The sequence below is a fragment of the Pan paniscus genome, chromosome 9 (assembly GCF_029289425.2).
Source record: "Pan paniscus chromosome 9, NHGRI_mPanPan1-v2.0_pri, whole genome shotgun sequence".
NCBI lineage: Eukaryota > Metazoa > Chordata > Mammalia > Primates > Hominidae > Pan > Pan paniscus.
Window position 1 is genome coordinate 94,026,391 of NC_073258.2, and position 23,253 is coordinate 94,049,643.

Below are 23,253 nucleotides of genomic sequence, written 5' to 3' on the forward strand. Positions count from 1 at the left end.
AGACAGAGTTTCGCTCTTGTCACCCAGGCTGGATTGCAATGGCGTGATCTCAGCTCACTGCAACCTCCGCCTCCCGGGTTCAAGCGATTCTCCTGCCTCAGCCTCCTGAGTAGCTGGGATTATAGGCACCCGCCACCACGCCTGGCTAATTTTTGTATTTTTAGTACCGATGGGGTTTCATTATGTTGGCCAGGCTGGTCTTGAACTCCTGACCTCAGGTGATCTGCCCACCTCTGCCTCCCAAAGTGATGGGATTCCAGGAAATCACAGTAAAAATTTTAAATGTTCAAACCATAAATCCAAGAACACGACTTTATCATCAAACAGTGGTACATTATAAAATATATAAACTAATATTGACAAATTCATATACACCTACCATACATCTTGGGGAAGATTTAAAGTTATGCTGCCTTTGATTTCATCACGGAAACACATATATCCTAAAGTAGCTAATGTTACATACAAAGTTGTAACAATCCCCATGCCAATATTCAACGCTTGAGGGAAACGCTTTGATTCTTTCATTTGGTTTTCCAGTGGAAGGACCTAAGAAAAGAATACAATACTTTTTTTAAAGGGAATACAAGTATTTAAAAATAACAGTGTCTCTTATATATACAAATTGGTTATTTATAGCCTATATGCAAATTTTTTTCCTTTAAAATACATATAATTGTTGAAGTACACTTCCATTGCTATATATTTATACTACCTATTTTAAACTTCTTAAAAAGATTTAAACTCATCTCTTGGCAGGAAAACCTGTTAGTTTTTTTTTTAAATAACCTTTTTATTTTGGGATAATTTTAGATTTACAGAAAAGTTACAAAGATAACACAGAGATCTCCCATATACCCCTCACCCAGTTTCTCCTACCATTAACTTTTTATATTACGATAGTACATTTGCGACAACTAAAAACCAATATTGGTAAATCACTATTAACTAAACTGCAAATTTCATTTGGATTTCATTAGTTTTTCCATTAATATCCTTTTTCTGTCCCAGAGCTCCATCCAGGATACCCACAGTGCATTTTGTCACCATGCCTCCTGTCTGATCGCTTCTCAATCTTTGCTTATTGTTCATTATCTTGCCAGTTTTAAGGAGTGCTGGTTTGGTATTTTACATAAAACCCCTCCATTTAGGTTTTTCTGAGGTTTTTCTCATGACTGGACTGGTATTGTAGGTTTTAGAGAAGGATAACATAGAGGTGAAGTGCCTGTCTCATCACACGTTATTAACATGGTTTATCACTGGTGAAGTTAATTTTCATCATTTGGTTAAGGTAGTGTTTGCCAGGTTTCTCTATTGTACAGTTACTTTTCTTCCCTCTCATCATACTCTGTTTATTGAAAGCCAAGTCCCTAAATCCAGCCCCTTCTCTGGGGAGTAGGAGGGGGATTAGTTATATCGCCTGGAGGGAGGAGGGTTTCTAGGATTCTCATGTATGTATGTATGTATGTATATTAGCATGACCTTATGTATTTTTTTTTAAATATTGAATTACAATCCAAAATTCTGTTATTTGTTTTGTTACTCATATTATTCCACTTTTGGCCATTGTAAATTCCATCAGGTTGGCTTCTGTGTCCCTTTGACTTGCCTCCATTCTTTTGTTTCTTGAACATATTCTTACCTTCTGACACTACAAGATGCTTTAGCCTCATCTTGCATTTCCTTGCTTCAGCCCTAAAATCAGCCATTTCTCCAAAGAACTTTGATTCTCTTGTAGAATGGTAATTAGAAATGAAGATCTGGTATTTGGAAATCAAGATCTGGGTGTGTGCTTGTTGATACTGGGGTATCACTACTTGCAGCCTCTGTCAGGAGACAGAACTAGGAAGTATATGCATGTATACTAACCCATGTATACTCACATACGTGTAACTGGTTTTACATCTACCCACCTGTATCTACTGTCTGTCAAATTCAGTAAAACTAATAATTTTTATTTTATTGAAAAAGAACCTTTAAAGAAAATAAGAAAAGGCTGACTGAAAAACCAAGTTTTTAAGGCAAATCTTCAGAGATTGTAACCATAAAATTAGGCCATACAGTCAAAGACCTAAGTAACAAGAATAGCAAGTATTTACTGGAGTGTTTATGATATGCCAGGTATGATTCTAAAAGCTTTGCATGCAGCATTTTATGCAATCCTCACAATAACTCTATGAGATGATAAATCTAGTATTTTTTCCACTTTTCATATAAGTCAGTCAGTTCCATATGGAAACATGAACTGTTAATAGCAGCAAGAGGGCAGAGAACAGTTTGGATGCTATGGAGATAATCCAGAGCAGAAATACAGGCAGTGGCCAAGAATGGTGGCAGTGCAGCAAGGGAGAAAGAGAAAGAAATGAACATTTCCTGAGGCCTTCTGTGTCACGCAGCATTATAGGTGTTTTATGTATAGTCTCCTTTATGGAATGAATTTGAGAAATATAAAAGAAAAGTCAACATGCCTTAATTATTGATTGAAATAGAGAACCAAGGACAAAGTAAAAGGAATCACTCCAGTGTTTCAAGCTTAACCAACTGAAGATAAAACAGAAAGAAAAAGGAAAATGAGAAAGTAAAGCTGGTTTTAGATGAGAAAATACGTGTCAGACTTTGGAATTGTTGAATTTGAGATCCTGAGGAAATGTCAACAGTTAACTAGTGCTCATGAGTTAAAGATAAACATGAAAATCTGTAGTTACGTTTGCAACAGCAATAATTGTAGCTGTGAAAATTTGTAAGAATTTGGGAGAATTATCTAAAGGAGAATTCACAGAGAGCAGAAACCCAAGTAAAATGTTATAAAATTTTATTTTAGATCTATTTTGTCTGGGGTTAATATAAATAGATGTTTACAAATGGTTTTGCTCCCATACCAGATCATCAGACTATGAAACATAAACTATGGAGCAAAGCAGACAGCAAGATTCTATTTTCCCCAAGTCTACAAATGTTAGGCATTAAATAAACTGGGAGCTACCTGAATGGCAATATTTAATATCTTAGAATCCTCAGAATCTTTGGAGTCTCTCTTGGTATTAGCTTTATAACATTGTTTCTCAAAACAAACATTATATTCAATAAAACTATAGGGAGAATTTACATCCAACTTTTTATATAGCAGTGATTCTGCAACTATTCTGATTACCTTCAGATAATCTCATCTATAAAATATGCTTCAGATGTGCCTGAGTATGTGGGATATAGATTTTTTTTAAACTGGCCTTGAGTTAATAATTTTTGAAGCCAGGTGACATTTACATAGGAGTTCATTATACTACTCTCTAAATTTTGTATAGGTTTGAAATTTTCCATAATAAAATGTTAAAAATGATCTGGCTAATTTCTTCATTTTATAGATAAATAAAAAGAGAAGTACAGAGCCTAAGTGGTATGTCTAACATTAAGTTCTTTGTTAATGGAAGGACTAAAATATAATTCTAATCTATCACACCAAATTGGAAATCATGTAAAGAAAATTGAAATAAAAAAGAAAAATATGCAATTTTAAATACAGGTAGGCTATATAAATCATTGTGCTGAATTAAGATTTTAAAAAATAATAATAAAGACTAAATTCTTACCACTCCTATGCCTTCAAAAGCAAATACAGCAGTACCAAAAAAGAGTGGGTATTTCTTCCAACCAGCCACTATTGGAAGGTTGTGGGGATCTGGCATGTTCTAAAGAAAGGAAGAAAAAAAGAAGACCAGTTACATCTTTACTTATTCTAAATAATTTAAAAATGAAAGAAAAATCATATAATTTTGAGCTTCACAACAGCAAATGTGTTATAAAATTGAATAATTGTTTCAACAAACACTTAAAGCATCCTCTGTTAAATGTAGCCAAGCTGTTAGGATTTCACTGCCAAAAGCAATTGTTTCCCTCATGCCCATACATTCCATCTGAGCAAAATGCTCCTGATTACCTGCTTCCACCTGCAAGTCCCAGGCTGTGAACACTAGGTATGGCTCCTGCCACAACAGGAAATACATAAGCACAGTCAAGGCCTAAGCTGAGAGCCATATAGTCAAGTTATCAACCACTGCTGCTGGTGCCCAGCAGAAATTCATTCTCCACTCTATTTTTATTGCTCTTTCAGTTCTCTAAGATACCTGGTTCCTGACACTGGCTTTCTACCTTATAGCTCTGCTGCTGCCCAAAACAGGTTTCCTTCTTGCTTCAGTGCTTACTATTTGATTTGATGGTTGTCATTACCCTTATTATTTGAATATATATGACCTGACTCTGGCTTTGATTGCTTGGTCCTGACTCACAGGCTTATTCCAAATCTCACCATCCGGACAAAGTACACATTGGCTCTAAATGGCCACTTCTTCCAGATACCCCAAGTCTGGTCCCTACTCTTCTCACCATCTTACATTCTCTGCTTTGCCTGATTGGAAGCAGAATTCAAGGCCAAGTAAAAAGAATGAACAAAGCAACTGAAGTGTGAAAGCTCTAGGATAATTTGGGGAATAGAGAGGTCTAGAATATCTGAAGCATAGATAGAACTGTGTGATATACTGGTGATACATGTCTAAAACCATATACTGGGTTTAGAATGAAAGGGTATTACAATGTTTGGCTCATTCAATGCTAAACTATTATTTAAGGCAAGCAGGATGCTATTTCACTTCTCCAAACAGCAGCTCATGCTGTTCCTTCTATTTTGGAAACCTCCTTTTCTGCTTAACTGACTCTTACATGTTTAGCTAAGGGGTCATGAACTCCGGAAAGCCTATATGAACTTCCTGTCTGTTTCCTCCCACTCAGTAATATAAGAGAAACTACAACTTTTGAAAATCAAAGAGGAGGGAAATGAAACACAGATCCATAATAAGAATGTTTAATAAATTGCTAATGAAGATTTTACAACTACCTTGGAAATAATATATAAGATTAATTAGATCAGGAGTGACTAGAACAGGGATTCTCAACCTTTTTTGTGTCTTTGACACCTTTGCAAGATGAAAGCTATACAACTGCTCAACAGCAAAACACATACATACATACAGAAATACTAAATCTTGCAAACTATTTTAAGGGATTTGAAGAATCCCTGAATCCCATCAATAGATTATTTTATGGAAACTGGGTTAAGAATCCCCAGACTATGGACAATGAAATCAGTTGATGTTATTGCATATACTTCAGGTAAAGGGATTACAGACTAGTGTAGTGGCAGTGGACTGAAGCAGTGGCAGCAAATAAAAGTTCAGAAGTCAAAGGAAATTATGGAATTGCATATATATATATTAATGAGTACCTGGTTTCATGTTTGGCACTGTACTAAGAACACAATCCTAAGTCTCATAACTCTAATAGGGTAGGCATTACTATCTTCTGAAGCACTGTCACAAAGCCCAGAGGCGTTATTTACCAAGATTCAAGATCTGACCACAAAGCCTGTTTAATCTCTATGTCATATACTTTTCTAACTCAGCAGCATCCCCCTAAAAGAAACCAACATTTACTGATTGCACACTGTGTGCCACATATGAAGTAGGGGTCTTTGCATATCATTACTTTTACCTCCACAGTAAACAAAATTTTACTTACATAAGAAAGATAAGAACTTAGTTAAAAACTTTTCATACTTACCCTGACAACATACTGGTAAATTATCACAAGACTGACAGCCATGGAAACGTTGGCAAGGAATGAAAGTACAAATAGATTCTTTAGTTCACGAATGAAGACCAAAAGAATTATAAATGGAAGAAAGCAAAGCATATATATCCTTAGGTCAACACTTCTTCTCTCACAAGGGTTTGATGAATTGGTACTATTTGAAATAAACACTTTACTCTCCAGGAATCCTTCATGAACCTATATAGGATTACCAGGAGTATAAAGAAGGGGGGAAAACTTCCATCAACTTACAATCATAAAACACATGTACAAAGAAAATCACAACATATACACTCTACAATAAACTCCTATGATATATTTTAAAATATTTACATTTACATTTTTTCAAGATACTCTGGTTTCCTAGAAACATATGTATCAAATATAAGGATAACTGACGTAAGATAATCTTGAAAGGTAATTTCTTTTATCATACTGTAAATATAAAGTTCATTAGAAAATTATAATGATAGATTTGCTAATGTATTCTGAAGCTTTGTGACTATCATGCTCATGATACCTCCAAAGGCTCAAGTATCTCTTTTTGAGATCATCAAATTTGGAACCATGCTTGCCTAGGATGGCCACTGAGTATTCTCCTCTAGCTTATTTTCTTCAGATAGGAAACAAGCTCCAATTATCTCTTAGAAATATAGTCAGAGCAAAATTTTAAAATTATAGCCTAACCTTAAAACTCTTATAAAGCAATTATTTATAAATTATCATCACTATCAATAAATATTTATTAAAAATCCACTACATTCATGCATGGCCATATGGTAGACAGTACATAAATTTTTGCTAGAGCAAAAACCTTCACAAGATAAATCAACCTTATATTAAAACTTATTCAGCCATTCCTATAACCCAATTTTCAGATTTCAAAACAAATATGATTTACAAATATGATTTACAGTCTCCATATATTAAAAACTATCTCTGATCCAATTAATCACATAACACTACTTACTAAAATAGAAATGAAATTATAGAGGACTTTAGAAACAGTCGTAAAAATTTATAGCAGATGCAGATAATACTATAACTAGAATACCAGTGAAAACTTATTTGCCCCAAAACAGTGTACCCTCCTTCAAACACATCAATATTGTCGAGTCTCTGGATACACACACTCTAAAAATTCTTAAGACCTTGTAATAATAATAGCTAGTGTTTTTTGAGTAATTTCTTTGTATCAGGTACTGAACTACATGCTTTATATACAACATCTCACTTAATCCTCAAAATGACTCTCTAAAGTAGATGGTAATATTAATCCCAATTTATAGTTGAGGAACCTGAGGCTTAGAGAAATATTTTTTTTAAACCTTGTGTAATATCAAGCCAGTAAGTGGTGGTTCTAGGATTCAAACCTAAGCCTGTGACTCTAGAATTAGCCTGACCAAAATACTGCAACCCAGAAAGGAGGGCCCTGCCCAAGCGGCTACCTGGCCTCCACTTTTACATATCTCTCTCTAAATGTAGTAATTAAGAGGCCAACAAATCAGAAAATTAAAACACATTTCTGAAATAACAATTTAAGTGTTTCTTCTACTTTAATCTTACATGTATAATCTACCATAAGCAATGTTTAGTGTCAGTATAAATGTACACATCATCTTAGACTGCAGAGAATATATCTATTAGATTTTTGCCCTAAACAGGCAATTTATAACTCATACTGGACTAACAGACTCTCAAGTTTGCACCATTTAAGAAATGCACAGCTCATGACTATCTTGTAACTGACCATCAAAACCTTACATTTTATTTTCTATAATTTGAAATAAAAACAAAATTGGGGATTTACATTCCTTGGTTTTTACAAACATATTTGATTGTTGATTTAACATTCTAGTAACTAAATTACTTAGAGCCAAATACTTCTTATGAAAGCAGTATCTCCAATAATTAGATTAGATAATGATCAAAGTAAAGCTCTAACAAGGATAACTGGCAAGAGAAAAGCAGTAATATAACCAATATTTTAAAGGGCTGTTTTAATTATTATTAGGTGCTTGGGAATTTAAAATTAATTCTATCACAAATATAGTATTTTAGCATTTTTGGCAGAAAAGTGGTTATAAAAATTCTGAGGATTAAAAAATAAAATAAAAAAAATGTAGATACATACCTAGAGCAAGATTCAGGTAAACATTTGAGTCCTTTGGTGCCCTCTAGAGACAGAGATTGGCTATCTAATAGGACTTCCTACGATTTCACATGTTTACCAAAATGTAAAACACTGAAATAAACATTATAAAATAAAATTACTAAATTCAGTTGTTTCCATTTGAGCTCAAATTTACTAAAATCCACCACTTATTAACTTTTCAATGATTCTGTAATTTAACAATTAAAATTCCAACGGCAGATTATGTTCGTCAGTAAAGCCAAATGCAGAATTAAAGTTATAGTACCCTACATTTGTATCTTTTACATTTTACAAAGGCTTTCATAAACCTTTTGTCAGCTGAGCCTCACAATAAGTTTATGAGAAACAAGGGGATATTTTGTTACTATTCCCATTTTACAAATAAGGAAACTGATGCTAGACCAGGGATAAGGGGATTTGCCCAATGTGTGAGTTAAAACTGAGAAAGCAGAGATTTGAACTCCTATCTTCTGATTCTACAATCAATGATCTTTGATGTTGCTACATTTTTTATTTGTAATACTGTATTCCTTCCCATTCTCCATGCCTACATACCACTATTTTATCTGCATGAGATTTTCTAGAGTATCTTAGAGTAAGAACAGAGAGGAACAACTGTAACCACTATGGACTAGACTTATCAGAAGCACTAGGATTCTTTATCCCCTACTGATTGTACATAAAGACTTAATGGGACCAAGAATAGTCATGTGGCAGTTACATAGCAGGTTTCTACATTTGTGTGGCAACTAAACCCTTAATTTTGGGAGTTAATAAGATACATTTCAATTTCATGTAGACTAAGGGGAGGGTAACAATCCTATGGTTTTTAACTATAACAGTAAATAGCAATTGGTAAGGTTTAATCAACTAGTGTGTCTACTATTGTATAATGCTATCAAATGTAAAAGAACACCTCTGTAGAGTGAAAATCTCTGATTGCATGCTGCTTCAGTGACCATCTCAACTACTTTCTCAAGCCTGACTGCCTTTTTTTTTTCCATGTTACTCTTTATGATTCAAAAGGACTTTTACCTTTCTATCTACAGCAGGCATTCTCCTTACCTCCAGAGAATCACTTTTTCTACCTGATCTTCTTAGGACATGTGCAAAGTTAAACTTTTCCATTCAACCTCAGAAGCATCTGATAATATTTCATAGGAGAAAGTCGCCAATTCTAAGCTTATAAGCATTTATTTTATCGACCTTATCTACTCTTTATGTCATACAAACACACTCACAACTAAAATCTGACAAGACAATGTCCCATGGGGTGATTAACAATTAACATATTGGAAGTGACAGAGATCTAGGTTTCAACCTAATTCCATATGACTTAGGGCACACTACTCATGTTTTGTGAGACTGCTTTCTCATCCATAAAATGAGCATAGTACTTACTTTACAGAGTAGTTATAAACATTAAATAATGTATATCATGGTTTCTAAATATAAAATTATAAGGCATTATTAACATTATTCTTAAATTCAAATAGAGCTTGTAACTCCTTGAGAAGATAGGTATTCAAATAGATACAGTACTACCATGTTACACGACCCTAGAAAGGCATAATTTCCATCATATTATATATAAATAACTGGTAAGATGGTATGTCTTATCAGTTCTTGTTAATAAAAAGCCTCTTAATGGAGTTAGGAGTCCTAGGAATATGCAATTTGTAGAATTAAATATTTGTAAAATCAAAAGGACATCATCTATAACAAGTAATGCTAATGGAAGGACTGATGCTTTATTTTGATAAACAAAAGAATATAAACAGGACTCTAATTAACTCTAATTACTGTTACTCTTTTCTATGTCCTCTACATCTCCCATGGCTACTTGCTCTCGCTAAGACCTTTCACTGTATCCTGTAGTCACAACACATATGAGGGAACACCTGTGTCTGATGGTTTACAGATTTTTCTGCCAGAAAATGTGTATAAGAACTTAATTATTTGCAAATATCTAGTAAAAGTTAGAAGAAATAGTTTAAAAGTAGGATATTTTGAAAAAAATAATAAAATGAGGGTAGAAAGAAAAACTACAGGCTGGCTAAAACTGTCAGCAGTTACAACACTAATCTCTTGACACCACTCCCTTTTTTAAAAACATTTTATTATTTTATTTTTCCATAAATTATTGGGGTACAGGTGGTATTTAGTTACATGAATAAGTTCTTTAGTGGTGATTTGTGAGATTCTGGTGCACCCATCAATGAAGCAGTATACACTGCACCATATTTGTTGTCTTTTATCCCTTGTCCCCTCCCACTCTTCCCCCCAAGTCCCCAAAGTCCACTGTATCATTCTTTTTTTTTTTTTTTTTTTTTTGAGACGGAGTCTCGCTCTGTCGCCCAGGCTGGAGTGCAGTGGCGCGATCTCGGCTCACTGCAAGCTCCGCCTCCCGGGTTCACGCCATTCTCCTGCCTCAGCCTCCCGAGTAGCTGGGACTACAGGCGCCCGCTACCACGCCCGGCTAATTTTTTGTATTTTTAGTAGAGACGGGGTTTCACCGTGTTAGCCAGGATGGTCTCGATCTCCTGACCTCGTGATCCACCCGCCTCGGCCTCCCAAAGTGCTGGGATTACAGGCGTGAGCCACCGCGCCCGGCCCACTGTATCATTCTTATGCCTTTGTGTCCTCATAGCTTAGCTCCCATATATCAGTGAGAACATACAATGTTTGGTTTTCCATTCCTGAGTTACTTCACTTAGAATAACAGTCTCCAATCTCATCCAGGTCATTGTTAATTCATTCCTTTTTATGGCTGAGTAGTACTCTATCATATATATATATCATATATGATATATATCATATATATATATATCATATATGATATATATCATATATATATATATCATATATGATATATATCATATATATATATCATATATGATATATATCATATATATATATCATATATGATATATATCATATATATCATATATCATACATATCATATATATCATACATATATAAATATCACATATATCATATATATCAATCATATATATCATATATATCAATCATATATGATTGATGATACCATACATATCATCAATATATGATTGATGATACCATACAGATCATCAATATATGATTGATGATATCATATATATCAACATGATTGATGATATCATATATATCAATATGATTGATGATATCATATATATCATCAATATATGATTGATGATATCATATATATCATCTATGATTGATGATATCATATATATCATCTATATGATTGATGATATCATATATATCATCTATATATCACAGTTTATATATATATAATATATATATCACAGTTTCTTTATCCACTTGTTGATTGATGGGCATTTGAGCTGCTTCCACAATTTTGCAATTGTGAATTGTGCTGCTATAAACATGCGTGTGCAACTATCTTTTTCGAATAATGACTTCTTTTCCTCTGGGTAGATACCCAGTAGTGGGAATGCTGGATCAAATGGTAGTTCTACTTTTAGTTCTTTAAGGAATCTCCACACTGTTTTCCATAGCGACCATACTAGTTTACATTCCCACCAACAGTGTAGAAGTGTTTGCTGATCACTGCATCCACACAAACATCTACTGTTCTTTGATTTTTTGATTATGGCCATTCTTGCAGGAGTAAGGTGGTATCACATTGTGGTTTTGATTTGCATTTCCCTGATCATTAGTGACATTGAACATTTTTTCATGTTTGTTGGCCATTTGTATATCTTCTTTTGAGAACTGTCTATTCATGTCCTTAGCCCAGTTTTTGATAGGGTTGTTTGTTTTTTTCTTCCTGATTTGTTTGCATTCGTTGTAGATTCTGGATATTAGTCCTTTGTCAGATGTATAGATTGTGAAGATTCTCTCCCACTCTGTGGGTTGTCTGTTTACTGACTGTTCCTTTTGCTGTGCAAAAGCTCTTTCATTTAATTAGGTCCCACCTATTTATCTTTGTTTTTATTGCATTTGCTTTTGGGTTTTTGGTCATGAAATCCTTGCCTAAGCCAATGTTTAGAAGGGTTTTTCCAATGTTATCTTCTAGAATTTTTATAGTTTCAGGTCTTAAGTCCTTAATCTATCTTGAGTTGATTTTTGTACAAGGCGACAGATGAGGATCCAGTTTCATTCTCCTACATGTGGCTAGCCAATTAGCCCAGCACCATTTGTTGATAAGGGTGTCCTTTCCCCACTTTTTGTTTTTGTTTGCCAAAGATCAGTTGGCTGTAAGTATTTGGCTTTATTTTGGGGTTCTCTATTCTGTTCCATTGGTCTATATGCCTATTTTTATACCAGAACCACACTCTTTTGGTGACTATGGCTTTATAGTATAGTTTGAAATCAGGTAGTGTGACGCCTCCAGATTTGTTATTTTTGCTTAGTCTTGCTTTGGCTATGCGGGCTCTTTATTAGTTCCATATGAATTTTAGAATTGTTTTTTCTAACTCTGTGAAGAATGATGGTGGTATTTTGATGGGGATTTCGCTGAATTTGTAGACTGCTTTTGGCAGTATGGTCATTTTCACAATAATGATTCTACCCATCCATATATATGGGATGTGCTTCCATTTGTTTTTGTTTTCTATGATTTATTTCAGCAGTGTTTTGTAGTTTTCCTTGTAGAGGTCTTTTGACTCTTTGGTTAGGTATATTCCTAAGTAGTTTAATTTTTTTTTTTTTTTGCTTAAATTACAATTTTTATTGTACATTATTTTATTGTTCCTCATAGGTTAGCTCAGACTGAGGGGGAGAGGTTGGAACAACAAATACCTGGAGAGTGATAACTGTGTCAGGTGCTATCCTGTGTGTTTGCAGGTTTTTTGTTTTGCTTTGTTTTTTGGCTTTTTGATTATACTTTAAGTTCTAGGGTACATGTGCACAATGTGCAGGTTTGTTACATATGTATACATGTGCCATGTTGGTGTGCTGCACCCATTAACTCGTCATTTACATTAAGTATATCTCCTAATGCTATCCCTCCCCTCTCCTCCCACCCGATGAAACAGGCCCCAGTGTGTGATGTTCCCCACCCTGTGTCCAAGTGTTCTCACTGTTCAATTCCCACCTATGAGTGAGAACATGTGGTGTTTGGTTTTCTGTCCTTGCGATAGTTTGCTCAGAATCACGGTTTCCAGCTTCATCCATGTCCCTACAAAGGACATTAACTCATCCTTTTTTATGGCTGCATAGTATTCCATGGTGTATAAGTGCCACATTTTCTTAATCCAGTCTATCATTGATGGACATTAGGGTGGGTTCCAAGTCTTTGCTATTGTGAATAGTGCTGCAATAAACATATGTGTGCATGTGTCTTTATAGCAGCAAGATTTATAATCCTTTGGGTGCATACCCAGTAATGGGATGGCTGGGTCAAATAGTATTTCTAGTTCTAGATCCTTGAGGAATCACCAAACTGTCTTCCACAATGGTTGAACTAGCTTACAGTCCCACCAACAGTGTAAAAGTGTTCCTATTTCTCCACATCCTCTCTGCATCTGTTGTTTCCTGACTTTAATGATCACTATTCTAACTGGTGTGAGATGGTATCTCATTGTGGTTTTGATTTGCATTTCTCTGATGGCCAGTGATGATGAACATTTTTTCATGTGTCTGTTGGCTGCATAAATGTCTTCTTTTGAGAAATGTCTGTTCATATCCTTCGCCTACTTTCTGATGGGGTTGTTTTATTTTTTTTCTTGCAAATTTGTTTAAGTTCTTTGTAGATTATGGATATTAGCCCTTTGTCAGAAGGGTAGATTATAAAAACTTTCTCCCATTCTGTAGGTTGCCTGTTCACTCTGATGGTAGTTTCTTTTGCTGTGCAGAAGCTCTTTAGTTTAATTAGATCCCATTTGTCAATTTTGGCTTTTGTTGCCATTGCTTTTGGTGTTTTAGTCGTGAAGTCCTTGCCAATGCCTATGTCCTGAATAGTATTGCCTAGGTTTTCTTCTAGGGTTTTTATGGTTTTAGGTCTAACATTTAAGTCTTTAATCCATCTTGAATTAATTTTTGTATAAGGTGTAAGGAAGGGATCCAGTTTCAGCTTTCTACATATGGCTAGCCAGTTTTCCCAGCACCATTTATGAAATAGGGAATCCTTTCCCCATTGCTTGTTTTTGTCAGGTTTGTTAAAGATCAGATGGTTGTAGATGTGTCGTATTATTTCTGAGGGCTCTGTTCTGTTCCATTGGTCTATATCTCTGTTTTGGTACCAGTACCATGCTGTTTTGGTTACTGTAGATTTGTAGTATAATTTCAAATCAGGTAGTGTGATGCCTCCAGCTTCGTTCTTTTGGCTTAGGATTGTCTTGGCAATACGGGCTCTTTTTTGATTCCATATGAACTTTAAAGTAGTTTTTTCCAATTCTGTGGAGGAAGTCATTGGTAGCTTGATGGGGATGGCATTGAATCTATAAATTACCTTGGGCAGTATGGCCATTTTCATGATATTGATTCTTCCTATCCATAAGCATGGAATGTTCATCCATTTGTTTGTGTCCTCTTTTATTTTGTTGAGCAGTGCTTTGTAGTTCTCCTTGAAGAGGTCCTTCACATCCCTTGTAAGTTGGATTCCTAGGTATTTTATTCTCTTTGAAGCAATTGTGAATGGAGTTCACTCATGATTTGGCTCTCTGTTTGTCTGTTATTGGTGTATAAGAATGCTTGTGATTTTTGCACATTGATTTTGTATCCTGAGACTTCGCTGAAGTTGCTTATCAGCTTACGGAGATTTTGGGCTGAGACAATGGGGTTTTCTAAACATACAATCATATCATCTGCAAACAGGGACAATTTGACTTCTTTTCCTAACTGAATACCCTTTATTTCTTTCTCCTGCCTGATTGCCCTGGCCAGAACTTCCAACACTATGTTGAATAGGAGTGGTGAGAGAGGGCATCCCCATCTTGTGCCAGTTTTCAAAGGGAATGCTTCCAGTTTTTGCCCATTCAGTATGATATTGGCTGTGGGTTTGTCATAAATAGCTCTTACCATTTTGAGATACGTCTCAGAGGTACAAAGAGGAGCTGCTACTATTCCTTCTGAACTCATTGTGGTTTTGATTTGCATTTCTCTGGTGGCCTGGTGGTGACACAATCTCTCAGCATTTGCTTGTCTGTAAAGGATTTTATTTCTCCTTCACTTATGAAGCTTAGTTTGGCTGGATATGAAATTCTGGGTTGAAAATTCTTTTCTTTCAGAATGTTGAATATTGGACCCCACTCTCTTCCTGCTTGTAGAGTTTCTGCCGAGAGATCCGCTGTTAAGTCTGATGGGCTTCCCTTTGCAGGTAACCTGACCTTTCTCTCTGGCTGCCCTTAATATGTTTTCCTTCATTTCAACTTTGGTGAATCTGACAATTTATGTGTCTTGGAGTTGCTCTTCTCGAGGTGTTATCTTTGTGGCGTTCTCTGTATTTCCTGAATTTGAATGTTGGCCTGTCTTGGTAGGTTGGGGAAGTTCTCCTGGATAATATCCTGAAGAGTGTTTTCCAAGTTGGTTCCATTCTCCCCAGTACTTTCAGGTACACCAATCAGACGTAGATTTGGTCTTTTCACATAGTCCCATATTTCTTGGAGGCTTTGTTCGTTTCTTTTTACTCTTTTTTCTCTAAACTTTTCACTTCATTTCATTCATTTGATCTTCAATCACTGATACCCTTTCTTCCACTTGATTGAATCAGCTACTGAAGCTTGTGCATGTGTCACGTAGTTCCCGTGCCATGGTTTTCAGCTCCATCAGGTCATTTAAAGTCTTCTCTTCACTATTTATTCCAGTTAGCCATTTGTGTAATCTTTTTTCAAGGTTTTTAGCTTCTCTGCGAAGGGTTCGAACATCCTCCTTTAGCTTGAAGAAGTTTGTTACTACCGATCGTCTGAAGCCTTCTTCTCTCAACTCGTCAAAGTCATTCTCTGTCCAGCTTTGTTCCGTTGCTGGCGAGGAGCTGCGTTCCTTTGGTCTTTGAGGATGGTAATGTACAGATGGGGTTTTGGTGTGGATGTCCTTTCTGTTCATTAGTTTTTCTTCTGACAGTCAGGACCCTCAGCTGCAGGTCTGTTGGAGTTTGCTGGAGGTCCACTCCAGATGCTGTTTGCCTGGGTATCACCAGCAAAGGCTGCAGAAGAGCTAATATTGCAGAACGGCAAATGTTCCTGCCTGAGCCTTCCTCTGGAAGCTTTGTCTCAGAGGGGGACCTGGCTGTATGAGATATCAGTTGGCCCGTACTGGGAGGCGTCTCCCAGTTAGGCTACTCGGGGGTCAGGGACCCACATGAGGAGGCAGTCTGTCCGTTCTCAGATCTCAAACTCTGCACTCGGAGAACCACTATTCTCTTCAAAGCTGTCAGAGAGGGATGTTTAAGTCTGCAGAAGTTTCTGCTGCCTTTTGTTTAGCTATGCCCTGCCCCCAGAGGTGGAGTCTACAGAGGCAGACAGGCCTCCTTGAGCTGCGGTGGGCTCCACCCAGTTCGAGCTTCCCGGCCACTTTGTTTACCTACTCAAGCCTCAGCAATGGCGGACGCCCCTCCACCAGCCTCGCTGCCGCCTTGCAGTTCGATCTCAGACTGCTGTGCTAGTGAGCACTGCTAGCTCACTGTGCTAGCAGTGAGCGAGGCTTTGTTGGCGTGGGACCCTCTGAGCCAGCGCAGGATATAATCTCCTGGTGTGCCATTTGCCAAGACTGTTGGAAAAGCGCATTATTAGGGTGGGAGTGTCCCAATTTTCCAGGTACCATCTGTCATGGCTTCCCTTGGCTAGGAAAGGGAATTCCCCAATCCCTTGTGCTTCCCTGGTGAGATGATGCCCTGCCCTGCTTTGGCTCACACTCCATGGGCTGCACCCACTGTCCAACAAGCCCCAGTGAGATGAACCCAGTACCTCAGTTGGAAATGCAAAAATCACCCGTCTTCTGTGTCGCTCAAGCTTGGAGCTGTAGACTGGTGCTGTTCCTATTGGTCATCTTGGAACCGGCGAGTAGTTTAATTTTTTTTTTGCAGCTTTTGTAAAAGGAAAAGGGGTTAAGTTCTTGATTTGATTCTCCACTTGGTCACTGTTGGTGTATAAGAGCTACTCATTTGTATACATTAATCTTGTATCCAGAAACTTTGCTGAATTATTTTATCAGTCATGGGACATACTGTAATGTAATAAAAGCCATCTATGACAAACCCACAGCCAACATAATACTGAATGGGGAAAAGTTTAAAGCATTCCCTCTGAGAACTGGAGCAAGACAAGGATGCCCACTCTCACCACTCCTCTTCAACATAGTACTGGAAGTCCTAGCCAGAGCAATCAGACAAGAGAAAGAAATAAAGGGCATCCAAATTGGTAAAGAGGAAGTCAAACTGTCCCTGTTTGTTGATGATATGTTTACCTTCAACACCCTAAGGTTACCATTCCTTTTATAGACATAGGAAAATGGCTGTGAAGTGAGAAACCAAGCTAAAACAATCATGTAGGGGCTGAAAGAGAAGAGTTCACAGAGAAAATGGGAAAAATGGGTGTTTGCACAGGATGGGGGAAAGGAAAGTGGCAGAGACCATCAATACGGAAATCAAACAAAAGGATTAAACCCTTTCAGTCCAGAAAGTTTTACTGACACTTGTGCTATCAACCAGGTACAGTACTAGGTCTGAGAAATAAAGACATGAAAAAGGTATAATCTCTCCCAGTCCAGTGAGTTCATTTTCCTTCAGAGCCAATAACCATACTGGGTACTGATAAGCCAGACACTCTTAGATGCTAGTTTACAGTGATGAACACAAGAGATATGGGAGTCCCTTCCTTCATAAGGCTTGCTGTCTAGTGGTGAAAAATAACTTGTAAATTAACTTCAGTACAGCATGATCAAGGCTATTTTAAAAAGTTATACAGAAGCCAGGAGAAAAACCAATAAATTCTGGCTAGAGATAAAGAAAAGGAAGACTTGGAAGGAACAGTTAAGAAAGGTTTCACAGAACAGGTGACATTTAAGTTTCCAGACATTTAAGGTTCCAGATATAAACAAAACTTTTCTAGATGCTGAGACATGGTACACTGGAAAGAAAACTGACCAGAAATCCAAGCCCTAATTCCTAACTAGCTATGAACTCTTTTATAAAAGAGAGTTTGACTCAATGACTTCTTCCAATACTAAAAATCTAAGTGAATGGCTCAAATATAGCATACAGGGATAGTCTAAATCAGGGGTTAAAAAACTATGGTCTGCAGACCACCTATTTTTGCAAATAAAATTTTACCTAAATACAGCCATATCTATTTGTTTACATATTGTTGCCTATGGCTGAACTCAGTAGTTACAACAGAGACCATATGGTCTGCAAAGCAGAAAATACTTATTAACTGGCCCTCTACAGAAACAGTTTGCCAATTCTCAGTGAAATGAAGCATAGTCTATACTTAGAAAAGAGACTCAAATACACAAATGCACAAGAACCTACACACAGGTTCTTTAGAAAACATACTCACTCCATCATTTTGCATAAAAATATCTACAAGACAATCCTATACATTACTATGTAAAATGTTTACTGTACCATGGACATGTGGATAATTAATAAATATTATTGATTAAAATAATGATTAAAGAAGAGCAGGGGATAATGTAGGAATAATGATACCAGTCATAAAAGTGCTTTATAGTATTGTTTTGATGGAGGGATTTTTTATTTCATTGCTTTCCATATTTGTCCAAATACACTGTCAATCTCTTCCAAGACTGCAAACCACTTCTTCTTAAAGCAAACCTTCATAATATGAGAAAGTTTCTCAAAAAACTACAGAAAACTGTTCATTTTTGGACACAGTATCTTTTTACACAATGGCTATAATTACCGGATTTTAATAATGAATGCTCACTATTTTTACTTGATTTTTTAGCCTACTGGCTAAAGCCTTATATAGTTCTTTAAAGAATGTCAATGTAAAGAATACGCTTCCAAAGCATCTATGTATATGCTTTTGAGATCTAAGTTTCAGGTAGCTAAGAATCAGTAAATTATGTCATATTCTGATCTGAAAAAACAAGCATTATCAGTATTATAGCAAAACAGTGAAATCAACAATTACAGCAGAAATCCAACTTGCAAGAAAAAAGACTAAAGGAAAATTTATAAAGGAAGATCATTTATGAAAGGAACACATTTTCAAATTCAACTGTGGCTTCCACAGAAGAAATATGAAGCCATAACTAGGGCTTTAGAAGAAAATGATTTCACTAACTGGAGAAAAATACTCACTTGTTTCACATTTTCAGCTAAGAAGACAATATAAACACTACAGAATCCCAGCTGTGTTATCACCAGAAAAAAGTCAACCACACTCCTGAAAAAAGATATCCACAAATGAGTATCCATGAGAGCTACTGAAATGTCAATATATTTTATTTCTCTTTTCAAGAGTTTTAAAACATTTTATTATAGCATATATTCTCCTACTCAGTATGTCAGGAACTCAGAGCAGTTCATGCCAAATCTAACTTCCTGAAAATCTCCAGAAAGGCCACACTTAACTATAAACTACTCTACTAACACTGTTCTTCTTTTAATTCCCATCTCACATGTCATCTTTACAACAGGTAGCACTTTGCTGACTGCTTATGCTTCCTTATTTTTCTAGTCCTGTATTCATCTTACTTTGATTTGCCAGAGCCACCAATAATAAAGTTACATTTAAGTAACAAGACAATAAAATAAGGTTATGCTAAAATATAGCCATACCTCAGATAAGCATACAAATACTACAACTTTATTTGAAATAATGAGACTGCAACATTTTTCTTGTTTTCCTTTAAAAAATTAATGAACACGATTATGTCATCATTTGACCAGGTCATGCTTTATAAATATCATTTTACTTCATCTACCATAATGATCCTGTGAAATGGGTATTACTGTAAACTCATTTCATACTGAGAAAAACAAACCACAATGATAAATTTGATCAAGGTCAGAAAGCTGAAAAATGGTCAAGTTGAGATTAGAACCCAAGTCTGTTTAACTCTAAGGGTTACACATGTTTATTCCCCAACTTTATCATATTTTTACTTATATATATTGTTAGGTTAAAATACTTAAAATTAATATAATTTTAACAATCATATATTAATAACAGAGTAAGTACTTACCGCCCCCATGCTGCTTGCTTCTGAAGACAACTCCAAGGACTCACTTCCATAGCAAAGCTCACAGTGTCACTATAACCTAATGTTGACTTTTTAAACCTGTAATTTAATGACATACATACAAAGGAAAAAAGAAAAATTTTAAGGTGGTCCATAAAACCACCTCTTGAAATAAACATAAAATAAATGGGAATTAATAAATGCAAGGCTATGAACTGACAAATGAGTTACCAAAATGTCAAGATCTGCATACTTCTAAAGCATGCCTCATAAAGTTTTAAATGTTTAAATCTGTCCTTTTTACCAGTACATTAATTTTATCTACTGCTAAAGTTTATGTAAGTGCAGAACTCATGTAACTTAATATTTGTACTTTATTAATTTAAATATTTCAAATGCCTAAAACATCAACTACATTATTCATGTCTAAATTATTCCATTCTTAGAACAGCATTATTTAATAATACATCTGTGCAAGGCTGCACAATACATTTTCACATAAACTATCTCATTTAATCTTCCCATGAGGTAGGTATTATTTCTCCATTCTCTCTCTCTTTTTTTTTCCCAAGTATACATTGTTCTATAAAGCTCATAAATGATTTGCCCAAAGTTTTAAGAGTATATAACAACAACAAAAAAGAGTCAAGACTTGATATTAGGCTACTAGAATACATATGGTCTACTGTCCAGTAGAAGTATTTCATGATACAAAAATAAAGACAAATAATATTGTGTTGTTGACTACTAACTCATACATCAGCAGAGAGCACCAAAGGCATTATAATCAAAACAGAATTACTAACACATTGAAGACTATTATGCTATAGCTAAAAATCACACCACTGTCTCCATTGCCTCTATATATCTTTTCTAATTTTTTCCATTTATACTAAGAGAAACCATACTATTTCACTAATAAGGCTACCTTTTAAAAATAAATAGATTCCAACCAGATTTAAATTATATGAAATGCTACCTTCTTCCATATTCATTACCTTAGATTTATCTATGTAAAAGCTTAAAGGAAATACAAAGCACAGTAGAATATAAGACTATCTGATGCTCTAAATAAAAGATAGCTTTAAAATAAATAGGCTTAACAAATCCACATTTACCTCAGACATAGAAAGTGACTGCAACGTACCAATATGTGCATACAGTGAACAGAAATAATTCCTATAAACACAAGGCTGATTGGTCCAAGCTGTGGGGAAAAAAAATTTATAAGGTTTAAATATTTAACAGAAATTGAGTAATCTTATAAGCAATGAATCAATGGATTATTCACGTGCAGTGAATAAATATTTGTTGAGCAAAATGATTAGTCATTGCATAAGGGAAAACTAATAAACTTGATGCAGAAGGAATTTCGAGTAATATTTAAGACAACCACGTATAATTCCATCTTATTAACTTAGCTACTCAAACCTACGAATATGGAGTATAGACAACAAAGTAGGATAGAACACAAGATCATATTTAACATCAGATGGCAAGTCTACAACTATCAGTGACCCACCATTATAATTATATGCAACCATGCATCATTATCTAAATCCCGAAAACGCACAATATCAAACGGAGACTGTAAGCAATTTATTTCTTCTACAGACTGCTTCTTGGGTACTTACTATGTGTCAGAAACCAAGCTTATAAAATAATTATTTCAAAAAGTAGTAAATAAAATACTTTAAATATTTATTTACTAAAATTAAAGCAGTGCTAGTAATTACCCAGATACAACCAAAATATTGCCAAAGTTTATTTTTATAATCAAAAGTTTTTATCATCTAAATTAGGGGAACAAAACAGTCAAATGCAGGGATAGTTAAAACTGTTCTTAGAAAGTGATCTATTCAAAAAAGTTAAATATTATTTTATTACCTCATAAATGGGTTTCTCCCCTATCAAGGTTCTCTGTAATTATAATAATTACAATAACTGCCTCTAACAATGCTTTACGTATTGGTTTTTAAAAGTTATTGTTATTACTTTTCTTTTATTTATTTATTTTTCTTTTTGAGACAGAGTCTTGCTCTGTCGCCCAGGCTGGAGTGCAGTGGCACAATCTCAGCTCAATGCAAACTCCACCTCCCGGGTTCACGCCATTCTCCTGCCTCAGCCTCCTGAGTAGCTGGGACTACAGGCATCCGCCACCACGCCCGGCTAATTTTTTGTATTTTTTAGTAGAGACGGGGTTTCACCGTGTTAGCCAGGATGGTCTCAATCTCCTGACCTCGTGATCTGCCCACCTCGGCCTCCCAGAGTGCTGGGATTACAGGCGTGGGCTACCGCACCTGGCCAACTTTTCTTAACTGTTATTTAAATTCTGAAAACTGTATATTTGACTCTAAAAAACTATACAATGTCACGTTACCAATAATCTGCTCTATAAATATATTTGTTGCTGTGATTACACTGCTAAATTCAATTCCTGAAAATCCAAAATAATAATAAGATATAACTATACCTGGAAAAATCAAAGACTGTTTTAGGTTTGTGGCTTTTTTTGGCTAAATATTACAAATAAGTAATGAAGTAGAAATCAATAAAGTAATTATTATTTTTTGTTAAATATCATTATCACAGTTGACACAATTTTATCAAGACAACATCTAAATGATCATCTAAATGTCACCTTACCAGGTTATATTTGACTGGGCCAGATATTAGGTTGCTATAAATGAGACTGAGAATTGCATCTTAACTGGTGATTACAAAGATAAGTCTTACCACTATGCCTGCATTTTTTATTGCCAATGGAAGTCCTAAAAGGCCAGTTCCAATATTTCCTTTAAGAAGGTGCATAAGAGTTTGTACAAATCTGAAAAGTAAAAGTTGTAAGACTTAAATATTTTAGAACAAAATCTATTATAACATGATCATGGTTTTAGTACTAGAAGGGAACTGAAAATTAATCTAGGCAAGGAACCAAATAACATTTCCATCCCACCACTGGGCCAGAAGTCATACTTGGTTCAAGTCCTATCTTTGCTAATTAAAAGTGGAATAACAAGAGTTATTGTGGATATTAAATGACATAGTTAAGTGAAATATCCGCCAAACAAGATACTAAAAAATTAAATTAAAAAAGACTAAAGGCATTCTCTTTACAGTGTGGTTTTGTACACAGTGAAGCAATAAATTTTTTTTAAAAAGTAATTTTCTCATAAGATATTTTGCTGTTATGATTTTCAAAACAATGTTGAGTATTTGGTTGGTAACACAGCAATGTATTGACACTACCTATGTAACCATGATACTAAACACATTTGATCTATGATTGTCAACCTAAGAAGTTAATTTAAAAAAAATACAAGTTTTAAAACTATATGAAT

The 23,253-nt window shown here is 35.4% G+C and overlaps 1 protein-coding gene across 2 annotated transcripts in view; it reads right to left on the bottom strand.

Moving 5' to 3' along the window:
- Window positions 1-23,253, bottom strand: part of SLC36A4 (solute carrier family 36 member 4) — a 54,558-nt gene that overhangs the window by 18,142 nt on the left and 13,163 nt on the right. Inside the window, exons 3-9 of one of the 2 annotated variants that reach the window (XM_034933540.4) lie at window positions 22,649-22,739; window positions 21,031-21,119; window positions 19,916-20,011; window positions 19,029-19,113; window positions 5,611-5,838; window positions 3,588-3,686; window positions 380-549 (exon numbers count right to left, since the gene is read on the bottom strand). In XM_034933540.4, the coding sequence (XP_034789431.1) occupies window positions 380-549; window positions 3,588-3,686; window positions 5,611-5,838; window positions 19,029-19,113; window positions 19,916-20,011; window positions 21,031-21,119; window positions 22,649-22,739 (858 nt within the window). Of the gene's footprint in view, window positions 1-379; window positions 550-3,587; window positions 3,687-5,610; window positions 5,839-19,028; window positions 19,114-19,915; window positions 20,012-21,030; window positions 21,120-22,648; window positions 22,740-23,253 lie in introns of those variants that run through there. The other variant, XM_055094758.2, reaches the window with a different exon arrangement.